Below are 15,248 nucleotides of genomic sequence, written 5' to 3' on the forward strand. Positions count from 1 at the left end.
TGATGACTCACCCAAGGAGGAGGGGGAAATTGAAGGAGTACAGAATGGTATATAAACTCTTGGTATGTTCTTAATAAACGTGATATTACCATCATCACCCATCGGTGTGCGAGTTTACTACAATTATGGGCCAGGAGGGGCTCTCACAGCTGAACTAGGAGGCTGGGTGCCAACGCTCAGAGTGTAGTTGGTGTAGTTTAAAATGCAGGGTGCAGCCAAGTGTTTTCTGATACCCATGACCTGCTGCAGTCATCAGCTTTCTGCTCCAGCAAGCCATGGTTTATTGGATGGGGAATGAGAGACAAAGTGGAGCGGTCCTTATCTCATAAGACAGGTTTCAGAAGAAATACTTAAAAGGTTGTCACACAGAGGAGGGCCAGGATCTCTTCTCGATCATCCCAGAGTGCAGGACACGGAATCATGGGCTCAAGTGACAAGGAAGCCAGATTCCGGCTGGACATCAGGAAAAACTTCCTGAATGCTAGAGCAGTACGACAATGGAACCAGTTACCTAGGGAGGTTGTGGGCTCTCCCACACTAGAGGCAGCTGGACAACCCTCTGTCAGGGATGCTTTAGGGTGGATTCCTGCATTGAGCAGGGGGTTGGACTCGATGGCCTTAGAGGCCCCTTCCAACTCTACTATGCTATGAATCTATGTCGAGCCTCAATATACCACAGCTTTCTGTAATATCCAAAACGATGAAATTGTGGTGTAAGCACTTGCTGCGAAACCAGGTTTGCAAACCACGGTTTAATGCTGGTTTGCAGAGAGCGCTTAAACAACAGTTTCCCAGTGCAGATGTCACGGGAAACTGTGGTGTAACAAAGTGAAACCTGTTGCCGTAGGGAGAAGCGCTCAACCACATCAAGCCTGCCTGCTGCAGCAAACCATGGCTCATTGCACTAGCAATGTGGGATGTGAACCAGTACTTTGCCTCTTCCCACAGTCTGGGAAAATATCAGCCTGGCTAGCTCTGTGCCTTTCCACAGACTTAAAAAAATAAGAGAGAGAACACTTGTAAAGACCCACTTCTCACAACAAGATCGCTTCATAAGCCTCCCTGCTTTCATGTTTATGCATGCCAGAAGATTCTTGTTTTCATTCAGTAATTCTGCAACAGTCTGTCCTCAGCTGATGTTAAGCGTCAAGAATGTGTTTGCTGTTTTGCATTAAACATAGATTGGGAGTGGAGGGGGACGTAATAATGAAGTCAAAATACACTTCAACGGCTGAAAAATGTATGAAATGTCAGTTTGTGTGGTGCATGGTGTACCTTTAGGTTTCATGTGCATGCATTTGCCTACATGCACATTTATTTATGTCCAGCATTTATATACTGTTCCACATGTAAACACATTCTGGAGTAGGGATGACAGAGGAATCCAGATGGGCAGCTGTTCTGTCTTCCACCAGCTGGTCCAAGTCCGTGCATAACAATTTGGGCCCGCCGGTGGAATTTCCATAAATTACTATTTTTTGCTTTAAAAAACAAATTGCGTAAATTTCAGCCGTAAACTGCACAAACGTGCATGATTCGCGCAAACTACAGCCAGGCTTTGCGCAAAGCATGCAAATGTGCGCAATTTACAGCTGAAAACTGCGCTGTAATTTGCGGTAATCTCTATTTGCGCAAACGACGTCCGAGACAAAAATGAATGCGTTAAAATCCCTATTCCACAGCAGTGAACAATAAGAGATAAAATGATCGAAAGATATAACAAATAAAGCACCATATTAAAAAGTGTTATTTTTAAAAACAGAGTAACAATAAAACGACGTCTGGTCAGTCAAAGAAGGCTTCCTGTTTTCAGGAGACGTCAGGAACAACACAGTGTTGGTGCTTGCCAGTGGCAGGGGGTTTCATAGAAAGGGGGCCACCACACTGAAGGCTCTTCTCTGGGTGGACTCCAGTCAGACCATAAGTCTACGAGTAGCTAGAGAGAAATTGCATTCATCCAGGAACACAACCTACTCATAGAATCATAGAATCATAGAATAGCAGAGTTGGAAGGGGCCTACAAGGCCATCGAGTCCAACCCCCTGCTCAATGCAGGAATCCACCCTAAAGCATCCCTGACAAATGGTTGTCCAGCTGCCTCTTGAAGGCCTCTAGTGTGGGAGAGCCCACAACCTCCCTAGGTAGCTGATTCTTGAACGTCTAGCAAATCTGGGGAGCGGGCTGGACCTTTAGTAAAGCCACATTTATTACACGTGTGTGTGTGTGTGTGTGTGTGTGTGTGTGTGTGTGTGTGTCTGTGTTTTCCTGCTGTAACAAGACAGTAACATCATAACAGGATGGTTGACATCACAAAAGGAATCTCAGTTAAAAACACAAATGTAAATGCAGTCCTTTCAAAGTTTATCTTCCAAACACGGCAGCCGATTAGGATTCTAGTGTCAACTTACCATATTGACTTCTGAGATGTGGTCAATGCTGGCTACTTCAATGGCTAGAGCAACGTTGACAGGAGGACCTGATCAGATAAAGACAAGGAGAGATGTTCAAATGGAGGCACACTCGGCTTCTTCGGTGCCTGCATAGTTCCACGTTTCTGCTGAAATGTTAGCATTTGCCCAGTTCAAGATAATTGAGGACAAAGACTCCTCAAACGATTTCAGGGACAGGCTGGGTATATAAATAAGTATGCTTAACCTGGCCACTTTTATTTTGGAGGAAAAGCACCTACAGGTCCCTGATCCAGAACATGTTCCCAATCTGGGTCTGGTCTTAGGGCCCTGCATCCGTTTTCTGATTTATACTTTTACCTGTACTGATGGCCACCAGTTTGGATGGCTTTAAAACAGGGTTAGATAAACTCACGAAGAAGCAAGCTATCAAGTGCTACTAGTCCTCATAGCTATGTGCTACCTCCAGTATTCGAGGCAGTAAGCCTGTGTGCAACAGTCGCTGGGGAACATGGGCGGGAGGGTGCTGTTGCACCATGTCCTGCTTGTGGGTCCCTGGTCAACAGCTGGTGGGCCACTATGTGAACAGAACTCTGGACTAGATGGACCCTGGGTCTGATCCAGCAGGGCTCTTTTTATGTTCTTATGCAAATTTAGAAGTAACGACTATACTGTAAATAGAAACATAATACATCTCACTATAGTTGGGAAGACAGTGAGCTGTGTCTGCTACCCAGAGAAGGAGCAAGTCAAGACTCCTGATCTCTCTTGTTTTGGTTCTTTTAAAAACAACAACACTGGGCTTGGAGTGGACAGCGCTTCAAATAGAAGATGGCTTCAAACAGAGGACTGCCCTCTGACATACGTTCAGAGAGAAGGCCATTGTCACCAGCTCCTCATCTTGTTTCTCGTAATTGCTACCCCTTGGTTGCTGGACAGGCAGAGAGCCAGGGTGCAAGTAGGACATGGCATCTCTCGTCCCTCCTTCTCAACCCAACTGTTGCTTGGCCAGGTGAACAAGGAAATTGCAATGGTGGAGAGGAGGAACAAGCCGAGGGGGTGTTGTCACTGGGCCCCCACTGAGATGCAAGCTTTTGGCAAGTGACTGACCATCCCTACCCATGACATCGGCCATGTGGCTCCCAGAAAGTTACCCAAGAGGGAAAGTGGCACTCCGAGTCAAAGTGCTGACCCATTCCTGCCATAAAGTTACCATAGTTCAAATTGGGAAAATTATTAGGCTCTTGAACATCATGTTTGACAGCCCTGCAGTTAGGTTGGTATTTTAATCCCCACAATGAAGAAAGGTGGCTTACCGATAGTGGTCTACCTAGTAGAGGCTGTGACCCTCTTCAGACAACACGCTAAGCCATGGTTAGGCCGCTAACCCTTTTTCAGCAAGTAGTTAGTGAGTGTGGTTAAACTATGATTATGTAACCACCATGGTTAGGAATGGTTCACACAGGTTCACATGACACTCAAAGCCATCATGGTTTCACTCAAAACACTTAGTCATCATGGTTTAGCTCAAAACGCTTAGCCATCATGGTTTAGCTCAAAATGCCTAATCATGGTTTAGCTCAAAATGCCTAATCATGGTTTAGCTCAAAACACTTAGCCATCATGGTTTAGCTCAAAATGCCTAATCATGGTTTAGCTCAAAATGCCTAATCATGGTTTAGCTCAAAAGTCTTAGCCATCATGGTTTAGCTCAAAACGCTTAGCCATCATGGTTTAGCTCAAAATGCCTAATCATGGTTTAGCTCAAAATGCCTAATCATGGTTTAGCTCAAAAGTCTTAGCCATCATGGTTTAGCATGTCACCTGAACAGGGTCTATATTAGTAGCAGAGGCTGTGTTACGTTCTTGACCACACTTGCAAGAGGCCTGAATAGCATTTTGCTTTCAACTGGATATAATTCCCTGTTCTGCTGCCCTCCACCTATGAAAGTGGGTTCCAGCACGGTGTGCAATGATAAAATATAACGACACTAAAACACAATAAAACGTCAATCCGTAAAATGCATAGAATTCATTATTCCCTTAGTTTAATCCCAGCTTGTTGAACACCCTGGAGTCTTACCTCCAATGCCCGGCCTGAAATTCCGAGCATACCCTTGCATCAAGTCGTCCAAATTGGGTAACCAAGATATTTCTATGTTTGACCCTATATAATCTCCAATGTCATTCATAGCTCTACATAAAAAGAGGAAAAAGGGGGGCGTGAGAAAGAAAAATGAGCAGAAACATTTCATGATTTAAAAATAACTTGAAATAATCACTTTCTGTTGGAAAGATTAGAGCTTCGTTGGATATTTAGGAATGACCGTGAACAGATGGGTTTTACTGGAATTTAGCAAAAGGGATATTTAGTGACCGGGAAGGAAATTGGCTAGATTTTGAGAAGTTGGTCAGCTTACAATACAATCCTATGCATGTCTACTCAGATGTAAGTACCATTGAGTTCAATTTAGAGATGTGGGGAGAATATTGTCTGGTCTGGCTAGAGGAATGTTGAGAGTTGTAGGAGTTTTTTTCCTGTCTAAACACGCCTAGAATTGCACCCTAAAAAAAAAAAAAAATTATTTATTGCATTTCTATACCACCCAATAGCCCAAGCTCTATTAGACATTGAAGTGAGGAAGACCTAGCTATCAGACCTCAAAGCCAATAACGAGTTAACTCCAGACCGACATGAACTGGACGTCAAAAGATGTGAACGTAGCAGCCTGCAAATTTGCTACAGCAGCTCCTGCCTGGCGCTGAAATAAGAAGAGCACTTGAAAAGAAATATTGCTGGTGGAAGAAAAGAAAATCTGGTTAAATATTGATGAAAGGATGTAGTCTAATAAACCATAAATATCTCCAGCCTTGGGAATTATGTAACTTATGTAACTTTCCTAGAGATTCCCCCCCCCCTCCATGTGACATGAATGAATACCTTTATTGAATAAGTCTTCTGACCATTTCAAAAAATCACATAATCATTAAAAACAAACAGACATTACTTAAAATTTATGATTTAAAATTTTAAAACAATATACAGTTCGTACATGATATATTATATATGACTAACAGTTAATAAGACCCCTCGTATATTACATTTGATAAAAACTTATTAATTGATCCATTTTTTCTCATTCTTTTTTCCTTATGCTGGCTGCTTTAAGAGCGAAGAGAGCAACACTCTCTGGTCACAAAATAATTAGAACCACGTAAGAGAAAGGACAATTTATCCTTAGCTGTCCAGTCTCTCATGCGTATTAAAAACATAGATAATGTTCTCTACATTTTGAATATAGCATTCAAGTAAAGAGTGGGCTAAATCTTCTATTTCAGGGTTGCCACATATGCATAGTCTATCTTTCGATGGAATACCTTGGAATCTACCCATGTGACATTGACCCAAAAGGAGGTAGAAGCTTCCTAACTGTTAGAGCTGTACGACAATGGAACCAGTTACCTAGGGAGGTTGTGGGCTCTCCCACACTAGAGGCCTTCAAGAGGCAGCTGGACAATCATCTGTCAGGGATGCTTTAGGGTGGATTCCTGCATTGAGCAGGGGGTTGGACTCGATGGCCTTAGAGGCCCCTTCCAGCTCTACTATTCTATGATTCTAAGCCTTTGTTCCCAAGTTGATCTAACAGGCACATCCAAGTCAGCACTCTCCGAACGCATTCTGAAAAAACTAAGACGTTGTTTATCCTTTGTGGGGATCGGGTTCTGGCGTTCGAAGATGGCTTGAGACCGTGCTCTGTAGATGTAACTTCTGAGTAACACAGACATTGTCGGCTGAAGTTAGCAGAGCTGTAAAAGACGGGGAGTGTTGAAGGAGGCGTGGGACTCCCCCATTACCCAACAGCAAAATTTCATTAGCTCTTTACATAAGACAGGAGTCTTTCCCAAGCCCTGCAGGGATGCGCCAGGAATTGAACCCAGGACCTTTTGCATGCAAAGCATATGCTCCACCGCTGAAACCAGCCTTTTTTCAGCAATTAGCATTTATTATAACTCATAGAATCATAGAATAGCAGAGCTGGAAGGGGCCTGCAAGGCCATCTAGTCCAACCCCCTGCTCAATGCAGGAATCCACCTTAAAGCATCCCCGACAGATGGTTGTCCAGCTGCCTCCTGAAGGCCTCTAGTGTGGGAGAGCCCACAACCTCCCTAGGTAACTGGTTCCATTGTTGTACTGCTCTAACAGTCAGGAAGTTTTTCCTGATGTCCAGCCGGAATCTGGCTTCCTTTAACTTGAGCCCGTCATTCCGTGTCCTGCACTCTGGGAGGATTGAGAAGAGATCCTGGCCCTCCTCTGTGTGACAACCTTTTAAGGATTTGAAGAGTGCTCTCATGTCTCCCCTCAATCTTCTCTTCTCCAGGCTAAACATGCCCAATTCTTTCAGTCTCTCTTCATAGGGCTTTGTTTCCAGACCCCTGATCATCCTGGCTGCCCTCCTCTGAACACGCTCCTGAAGGCTCAGAAGGCTCCTACCCTTCAGCTGGAGCTACACTAACCAAAATTGCCTTAGCATGGGCAAATATTATCTACTATCCATCCCCCATGGCTCTCATCTCTCCTACCCCCATCCCACCCCCATAGTCCCCAATTTCAACTAGAACCAATTGCTGAAATTTCAACTGGAATCGCCTTGGGGCAATGAGTCACCATCGTTGCTTATGTTATTCTGTAGAGCCCCTGATATATCGGCTTTCCCCCCAACCTGGTGCCTTCTTCCAGATGTGCTGGACTGCAACTCCCATCATTCACAACATGCTGGCTGGGAATGATAGGCATTGCAGTCCTACACACCTGGATGGCACATGTCCTGCGTTGAATGCAGCAGACTCTGAGTGCAGAAGCAACACAATGAAGACAGGAAACATTCAAGCATCCAGGATTCTATCCATTGGGGGGTTCAAGCTTAAGACAGGAGTGGTCCTAATAAGAGACAGGGGTCAAAACACAGTCAGTGAGATACATTACACTGCCCAGAGGCAGAGTCAATAAAGAGTCCAATGGTCAGTAGCACAGAGCATCAATCACAGGGCAAGGTATGCAGTACGGGAGATGGAATAACAATGTTGATCTGACACTGGCTAGGTCTATAGTGAAGGCTTTTCATGGCAAAGCCTGCTGAGCCCCACCCAGAGCTCAGCTGCAGTAATCAGTCCTCCCTGTTCAGAGCCCTACTACTGAGGAGCTGCTTACCCCTGAGGAGTCCTTCTTTGCAAGCAAGCGCTCCTTCTCACAGGGGCCCTACTGGCTTGATATGACAACACTCCTGGGGGCCAGGGGGTTGTTGAACCTCAGCCTCTGTTGCAGAATCCCCTGCTACCGTTACCCTCAAGGGGCAAGGCTCCTGCAGTACCTGATCTGGGATGCCCTGGGTCTCTGGGGTCTCCATCTCCTCTGAGGAGGAGGATTCTGTTTGTGGTAGGGTGACCATATTTGGGAAACCAAAAAAGAGGACTCCTAGTGTGTGTGTGGGGAAGCAGCTTTCTGAGTCCTGCAGAAAGTACGTTATTCCCCCGCCACCTTAAAGAACCCGATTGGAGTGGAGGAGGGGAAAGGATTTCATTCTGCACCACCACCATCCACTCCAATGGGGGCCTTTTCTATAATGTCCAGGAATGACCCACTTTCCCCTTTAAGACCTCAATTGGAGCTCGGGGTGGGGGAATGATGTGCCTCAAGAAAGCATGTCATTCCCTCCTGCCATGCTAATGGCAGCCTTAAAGGGGAACGTGTGTCATTCCAGGACATTATTGAAAATTTTAGAAAATCCCCCCTGACACCATGGAAAGAACAAAAACCAGGACAAATCCGGGAAAATCCTGACAGTTGGTCACCCTAGCTTGTGGGGCATAACAGCACCAAGTTGGGGAAAGTTGCTGTACATCAGCTGCTCTATATGAAATAATAATATCTTTATTATTAAAAAAAATCACTCTCAAAAGAAAAGCAAATCTAAACACCAGGCAACCTCTGCAGCTCCCCCCTTTTTGCCTATTGCATTCCTAAATTGAAAATGTATCCCAAGATGAGTGACTCATCACTACTCAATCACGGTATTAGGCTTTAATAAAAGCCACTGTGCGAGGAGCTGTCAGCCGCAATGGCATCATCGTGGGGGGGGGGGGAAGGAGGAACACGAAGATGAGCACCAAACCCCAGTATTTCTCCCTGACATTTGTTTCCCCCACGTACGAAGGCTCAGCGAGTCACGCCATGCAGGTGGATAACCTCTGCGTCATTTCGGAAGGGGTGGGGGCTTTTGAGAGACAGGCTCAAGAAAAACTAAAAAGAAACGCGGTGACTTTTTGAAGTTAGAAAAGCTACCTTCCAATTAGACAATCTGATCATTTAAACCAGAGGGGAGCAACACGCAGCCCTCGCGGCCTCCTGGTGAAACCACCGCGGCCACCGAGCCGCCGAAATTCGCAACGGCAAAAAACATTGGCTTGCTACCACTGCGGAAGCTTGAAACAGCCAAATCCCTGTAGAAAACCAGCAAGGGGTGGCTGTTTTAGGCTTCTTCAGTAGTTTGCCACTGGAAAGTCGTCGCAAACTGGTGATTTTTCTTGCTTGGGGCAATATCCCACTGTGTCATTCAGCTAGCGTAGGGTGACCCTATGGAAAGGAGGACCGGGCTCCTGTAGCTTTAACAGTTGCATAGAAAAGGGAATTTCAGCAGGTGCCCTTTGTATGCATGCAGCACCTGGTGAAATTCCCTCTTGATCACAACAGTTAAAGCTGCAAGAGCCCTGCCCTCTTTTGTTCCTGGTCACGCTAGGCAGGGCTCCTGCAGCTTTAAAAAGCAATCTCAGCATGAAGGGTGGGGCGGTTTAAACCTCCACTTTTTCCAACACGTTCAGATGGGAGAGGGAGAATGGGAGAGTGCGTGGGGGAGGGGGACATCAACCCTGGCCACAACCCCTGGTTGCCCATCACTGCTTTCAGCCATGGCCATCACTTAGGGTGACCATATGAAAAGGAGGACAGGGGGCACCTGTATCATTAACATTTGTATTGAAAAGGGAATTTCTGCAGGTGTCATTTGTATATATGGAGAACCTGGTGAAATTTCCTCTTCAACACACCAGTTAAAGCTGCAGGTGCCCTGCCCTCTTTGAAATCTGGACACTCTAGTATAGCTCCTGCACTTTAACTGCTGTGATGAAGAGAGAATTTCACCAGGTTCTCCATATCTGACAGGAAGCCAGATTCCAGCTGGACATCAGGAAAAACTTCCTGACTGTTAGAGCAGTATGACAATGGAATTAGTTGCCTGGTGAGGTTTTGGGCTCTCCCACACTAGAGGCCTTCAAGAGGCAGCTGGACAACCATCTGTCAGGGATGCTTTAGGGTGGATTCCTGCATTGAGCAGGGGATCGGACTTGATGGCCTTGTAGGCCCCTTCCAACTCTGCTATTCTATGATTCTATATATATACAAATGACACCTGCTGAAATTCCCTTTTCAATACAACTGTTAAAGATACAGGAGCCCTGTCCTCCTTTTCATATGGTCACCCTAGTTAACCTCCAACTGGCCTAGCAAAGGAGCTCTAGCATCAAATGTAAGATGGGTTTGGGAGGGAGAGACTGTCAAATACTTCAGGGCTTTGCTGTCCACTTTGGTCCCTGTTTATCTTGAAGTACAGGCAAGAGATTAAGCTGCAGTTCCCCCCTCTCCCCTCGCTTCACATTAAACTCTGCTGTAAGGCTCTTTATTTTTACAAACGAATAACCTCTCCTTACAAGGCATCTTTCATCCCGCAGCAGTGAGCAAAATTGCTGAATCAACTAAAGAGGGTTAACGTCCTCACCGGGTGGATTATAAAATGTAAATCCCATACATTTTATATTCCTAAGCTTTCCCATCTACCTGTTCCCAGGTTTAAAAAGAAAGAAAAGAAAAAGGCTGCATTATCAAGGCACCAAAGAGCACAAACTCTCCATTCCATTTTCTAATCGGAGGTGGATAAAATTCTCAAAGCTTCACCCCTGTGTTAAACTTGTTGGCTGGCAGAGCTAATAGATGGCCTCACCTTTCCCCAACCTAGAGCCCTCCAGATGTGTTGGACTACAAATCCCATCATGCCATTATTCTTTTTATTTATTTATTTATTTATTTATTTATTACATTTTTATACCGCCCAATAGCCGAAGCTCTCTGGGCGGTTCACAAAAATTATTGATGTTATTATTGATGTTTTTAGGATGTTTTAATAGTGTATACTATGTTTTTAATTCAGTTTTATGTATTTTATACTTACTGTTGTTCCCCGCCTCGATCCAAACAATAATAAGAAATAAATTTATTATCATCATCATCATCTCCAGCTAGCTGACAGCCTTCCTCAACCTGGGGCGCTCCAGATGTGTTGGACTACAACTCCCATAATGGAGGTGCAGCCCAACACATCTGGAGCGCCCCAGGTTGAGGAAGGCTGTCAGCTAGCATGACCAATGGCCAACTTCAGATAGAGAATTGTCATCTGTAAAGTTGGACGCCTGGCTACCTAAGGCTTGTGCATATCTTGACTTATTAAACTGAGATTCAATTGCCTAAACCAGGTATTTGTTCCTTTTCCTGCAACAGACTAAGATGCCTACCAGCAACTTGGTTCCCTCCAGATGTTTTGGACCATAATTCCCAGAAGCCGCACCTAGCATGACTAATGGTCAGGAATTCTGGGAATTGTAGTCAAAAAGGGCACAAGGGGCAGTATCCAACTGCGTCGTTCCAGTAGTGTAAATGATGTTGCGCTAGCAGAAGCTAGGCTTTTAAGTGTGCACAAGAGACGAATCTAACTGAAGTTATGCTTGTGCTAGCAGTTGTGCATAACTCTTGTTTAACCTGTTGTGCAACGCACTGAGCAATCATCGTGGAACTGCGACCATTGTCCGGTGGGTTATGCAGCCGCTTGTGAAGGAGAACGGTTCAACGGACTCCAGTAGCACTATTTGAGTTTGCGGAACGTCACCGTTGAATACTGCCCATTGTCTACCAGTGCTCTATGGTCACTCCAAAATGGATGCCAATGTGGGGATTGAAGCCCTTTTTCTTCCCCCTTACCTGGGACCATTTCATGCCAGATCGGCTTCTGAAAGTCGGCCCGGATGCTATTTCCATTCCACCCCACCCTAAAAAGGACACCTAAGGCAGGTTGGGGACACTGAATGGATGTTGCCTTGCGTTGGCCTCTGGGATAATCCGGAGCAATACACCTCCCCTTTCCATCTGCCATCCCTGATTCTAAGTGAAGCTCTCTGTAAATATGTTCTGTATTTTGAAATGTAATTGAAAAAGCATTAGGCTTAATTCACGGCAACCCTATGAACATCAAAAGCCCTTTTTTCCTTTCCGCTCCTAGCTGTAAGCGTCACCAGGCAGCCCACTCTTTGTCTCTATCTATATCTGGCTATGTTTTGCTTTTTTTTTTTAAAAAAAAGAAGAAGCTCTTCTTTGCCTAGGTCAAAAGGCTGAGAGGGTTACGTGACAATTATTTGCAAATCGACGAGGTTTAATTTTTTAATTTTTAAAAAAAATCACAGATACTTACACTACCAACAACTGTAAGGGATTATGTTTCTATTTTAAATTAAAGAATGAAAGACCGCAGTTTGCTGGAGGCAGTTAGAGGGTTGGATCTTCGGCGTTCTACCACCAGACAAAGGATAAGAGCATTTGTCACGCAAAACTAAAAGATGCCTCTTTTCATTTTCGGTTCTCCCCCTTAACTGTCCCACACGGGTCTCTGTGTTTCTTGCGATGCCTTTTGTTGTCATATCGGCCACACACACGCGCCTCTATACAGACAGACACTTACACCTTTCTTGCCTATGGTACACTGCACCCATCTCCTCTCAAATAGCTGGTCCTGAGCTGAATTAAAAGCAAAGGGTGTTGGTAAGACTGTGGCTTAATCTACACCAAGCAGGATACTGCACTGTGAAAGTGGTATGAAAGCAGTATGTAAAAGGCAGGAGCCACACCACGGCTTTATTGCGGTACTGAAGTGCCCTGGCAACTGTTGGGACCCATAAGACGCATAACACATACTGCTTCCATACTGCTATATCCTGATTCAGATATTCAGAGGAGGGCAACCGGGATGATCAGGGGTCTGGAAACAAAGCCCTATGAAGAGAGACTGAAAGAACTGGGCATGTTTAGCCTGGAGAAGAGAAGATTGAGGGGAGACATGAGAGCACTCTTCAAATACTTAAAAGGTTATCACGCAGAGGAGGGGCAGGATCTCTTCTTGATCCTCCCAGAGTGCAGGACACGGAATAACGGGCTCAAGTTACAGGAAGGCAGATTCCAGCTGGACATCAGGAAAAACTTCCTGACTGTTAGAGCAGTACGACAATGGAATCAGTTACCTAGGGAGGTTGTGGGCTCTCCCACCCTAGAGGCCTTCAAGAGACAGCTGGACAACCATCTGTCAGGGATGCTTTAGGGTGGATTCCTGCATTGAGCAGGGGGTTGGACTCGATGGCCTTATAGGCCCCTTCCAACTCTGCTATTCTATGATTCTATGATTGGTGTGGCTCTTGCCTTTTATATACCACTTTCATACCACCATCATAGTGCAATGTCCAGCTTGGTGTAGCTTAGGCCTATGAGAAGGGAACAGAAGGAAGCATAGAGTGAGAGTTCACATCGTCACAGGAATTTGTAAAGTTGGCAGAAAAGGGGAAACAATTACGGTGACCATATGAAAAGGAGGACAGGGCTCCTGTATCTTTAACAGTTGTATAGAAAAGGGAATTTCAGCAGGTGCCGTTTGTACGCATGCAACACCTGGTGAATTTCCCTCTTCATCACAACAGTTAAAGCTGCAGCAGCCTTGCCCTCTTTTGTATCTGGTCACTTTAGTATAGCTCCTTTAGCTTTAACTGTTGTGATGAAGAGGGAATTTCACTAGGTGCTGCACACATACAAACAGCACCTTCTGAAATTCCCTTTTTATCCAAGTGTCAAAGATACAGGAGCCCTGTCCTCCTTTTCATATGGTCACCGTAGGAAACATGGAAGGCAGAGGGATGTATTGAGTAGGGTAACTTATTAAACGGAGGACAGGGCTCCTGTATCTTTGTATTTAAAAAGAAAGTTCAGCCAGTATCATTTGTATATGTGGGGAATCTGGGGAAATTTCCTCTTCATCACACTAGTTAAAGCTGCAGGTGCCCTGCCCTCTTTTAGATCTGGTCACTCTAGTATAGCTCCTGCAGCTTTAACTGCTGTGATGAAGAGGGAATTTCACCAGGTTCCCCATATATACAAATGACACCTGCTGAAATTCCCTTTTCTGTGCAACTGTGAAAGATACAGGAGCCCTGTCCTCCTTTTCATATGGTCACCCTAGCATTGAGTGGAGATGGGTTTGGGAGATGGCGTGTCCTCGTCTCATTCATCCCAGACTTGAGCTTACTGTGAATTTGTTTCCATTGTTCCTCAAATTAACAAACTGTTATTAACTTTGCGTCGTTGTCAGAGAAACCCATGCTCAAATGCTTTGGACACCTACCCCAGTACCGACGCCTACATACAGTGCTGCTAACACAGTCAGATGGTGATACCTATGCCTTTCAGAATAATAATAATAAAAAACCATCCCAAAGGCAGTGGGCGTTAGGCTAAAAATCACAGCGCCAAGATCCTACGTCACAAAATATGAAGAGTAAACCACAGCAATAAAATAGACAAGAGCCAACCTTGGAACCAATCAGGCTAAAAAAGGCCTTGTGGAATTATTATTTTCAAAATCAAATAAAACTCTGCAAGAGAGGGGGTTTAGCAGAGCTCCCAAGGAAGTGAATGCCGCGATTATGAGGCCTCTGTTGAGATCGTGGGAACATCAGAAGAACCCTGCTGAATCAGACCAAGGGTCCATCTAGTCCAGCACTCCGTTCACACAGTGGCCAACCAGCCATCGGCCAGGGATGAACAAGCAGGACATGGTGCAACAGCACCTTCCCACCCATGTTCCCCAGCAACTGGTGCACACAGGGTTATCGCCTGTCTGTACTAGGATGTCACCTTCACCAACGATAGGACATGGGGCAGGAATCAGACCCTCTGTTTTCCAAGGAGTGTGGGTTAGTGGGGTGTGTGGGCAGCCCCTGTTGACTTCTTGTAACGTTGGTTCATTTAGATGCATCAAAATTTAGCAGGACAGTAAGGCAGCACCAAGTTCTCCTTAAAGGAAAAAAAATCTCCTCCTTCCAGCCAGGCAGCTGCAAAATTCCTAGTTCTGTCTCCTTTGCTAGTCAACTCCCAATTGCCTGTAACACCCACTCATGTACGATGGTTGTATTTAAATAACAGCCACCATCCAACATCTACAAACTATAGATCGAGTCAGGCACCACAGCTGGAACGGAGGGCAACGAGGATGATCAGGGGTCTGGAAACAAAGCCCTATGAAGAGAGACTGAAAGAACTGGGCAGGTTTAGCCTGGGGAAGAGGAGATTGAGGGAAGACATGAGAGCACTCTTCAAATACTTAAAAGGTTGCCACACAGAGGAGGGCCAGGATCTCTTCTCGATCCTCCCAGAGTGCAGGACACGGAATCACAGGCTCAAGTTACAGGAAGCCAGATTCTGACTGGACATCAGGGCCGGATCTACACTAGTCTTATAACATTGCTAGTGTCCCTTTCTAACGTGGTTCTCTGTATCGGTTCTCTGTATCACGGGATACACTAGCGTTACTTACGTTTAGCTGTAATGTTACTGCAGGGCACATTGTTAAATCCTTTCGTTGTTCTCCCTCCCTCTGAGCGTTGCTGGGTTTGCTCCGTCCACTGCCTGCCTCATTCCTAGCC

At 45.4% G+C, this 15,248-nt stretch overlaps 1 protein-coding gene across 1 annotated transcript in view; it reads right to left on the reverse strand.

Moving 5' to 3' along the window:
• Positions 1–15,248, reverse strand: part of GABRD (gamma-aminobutyric acid type A receptor subunit delta) — a 45,683-nt gene that overhangs the window by 17,822 nt on the left and 12,613 nt on the right. Inside the window, exons 2-3 of the mRNA XM_063145537.1 lie at positions 4,492–4,604; positions 2,409–2,476 (exon numbers count right to left, since the gene is read on the reverse strand). Of these exons, the coding sequence (XP_063001607.1) occupies positions 2,409–2,476; positions 4,492–4,600 (177 nt within the window). The 5' untranslated portion in view covers positions 4,601–4,604. The remainder of the gene's footprint in view (positions 1–2,408; positions 2,477–4,491; positions 4,605–15,248) is intronic.

This window comes from Elgaria multicarinata, chromosome 20, assembly GCF_023053635.1.
Source record: "Elgaria multicarinata webbii isolate HBS135686 ecotype San Diego chromosome 20, rElgMul1.1.pri, whole genome shotgun sequence".
Taxonomy (NCBI): Eukaryota; Metazoa; Chordata; class Lepidosauria; order Squamata; family Anguidae; genus Elgaria; species Elgaria multicarinata.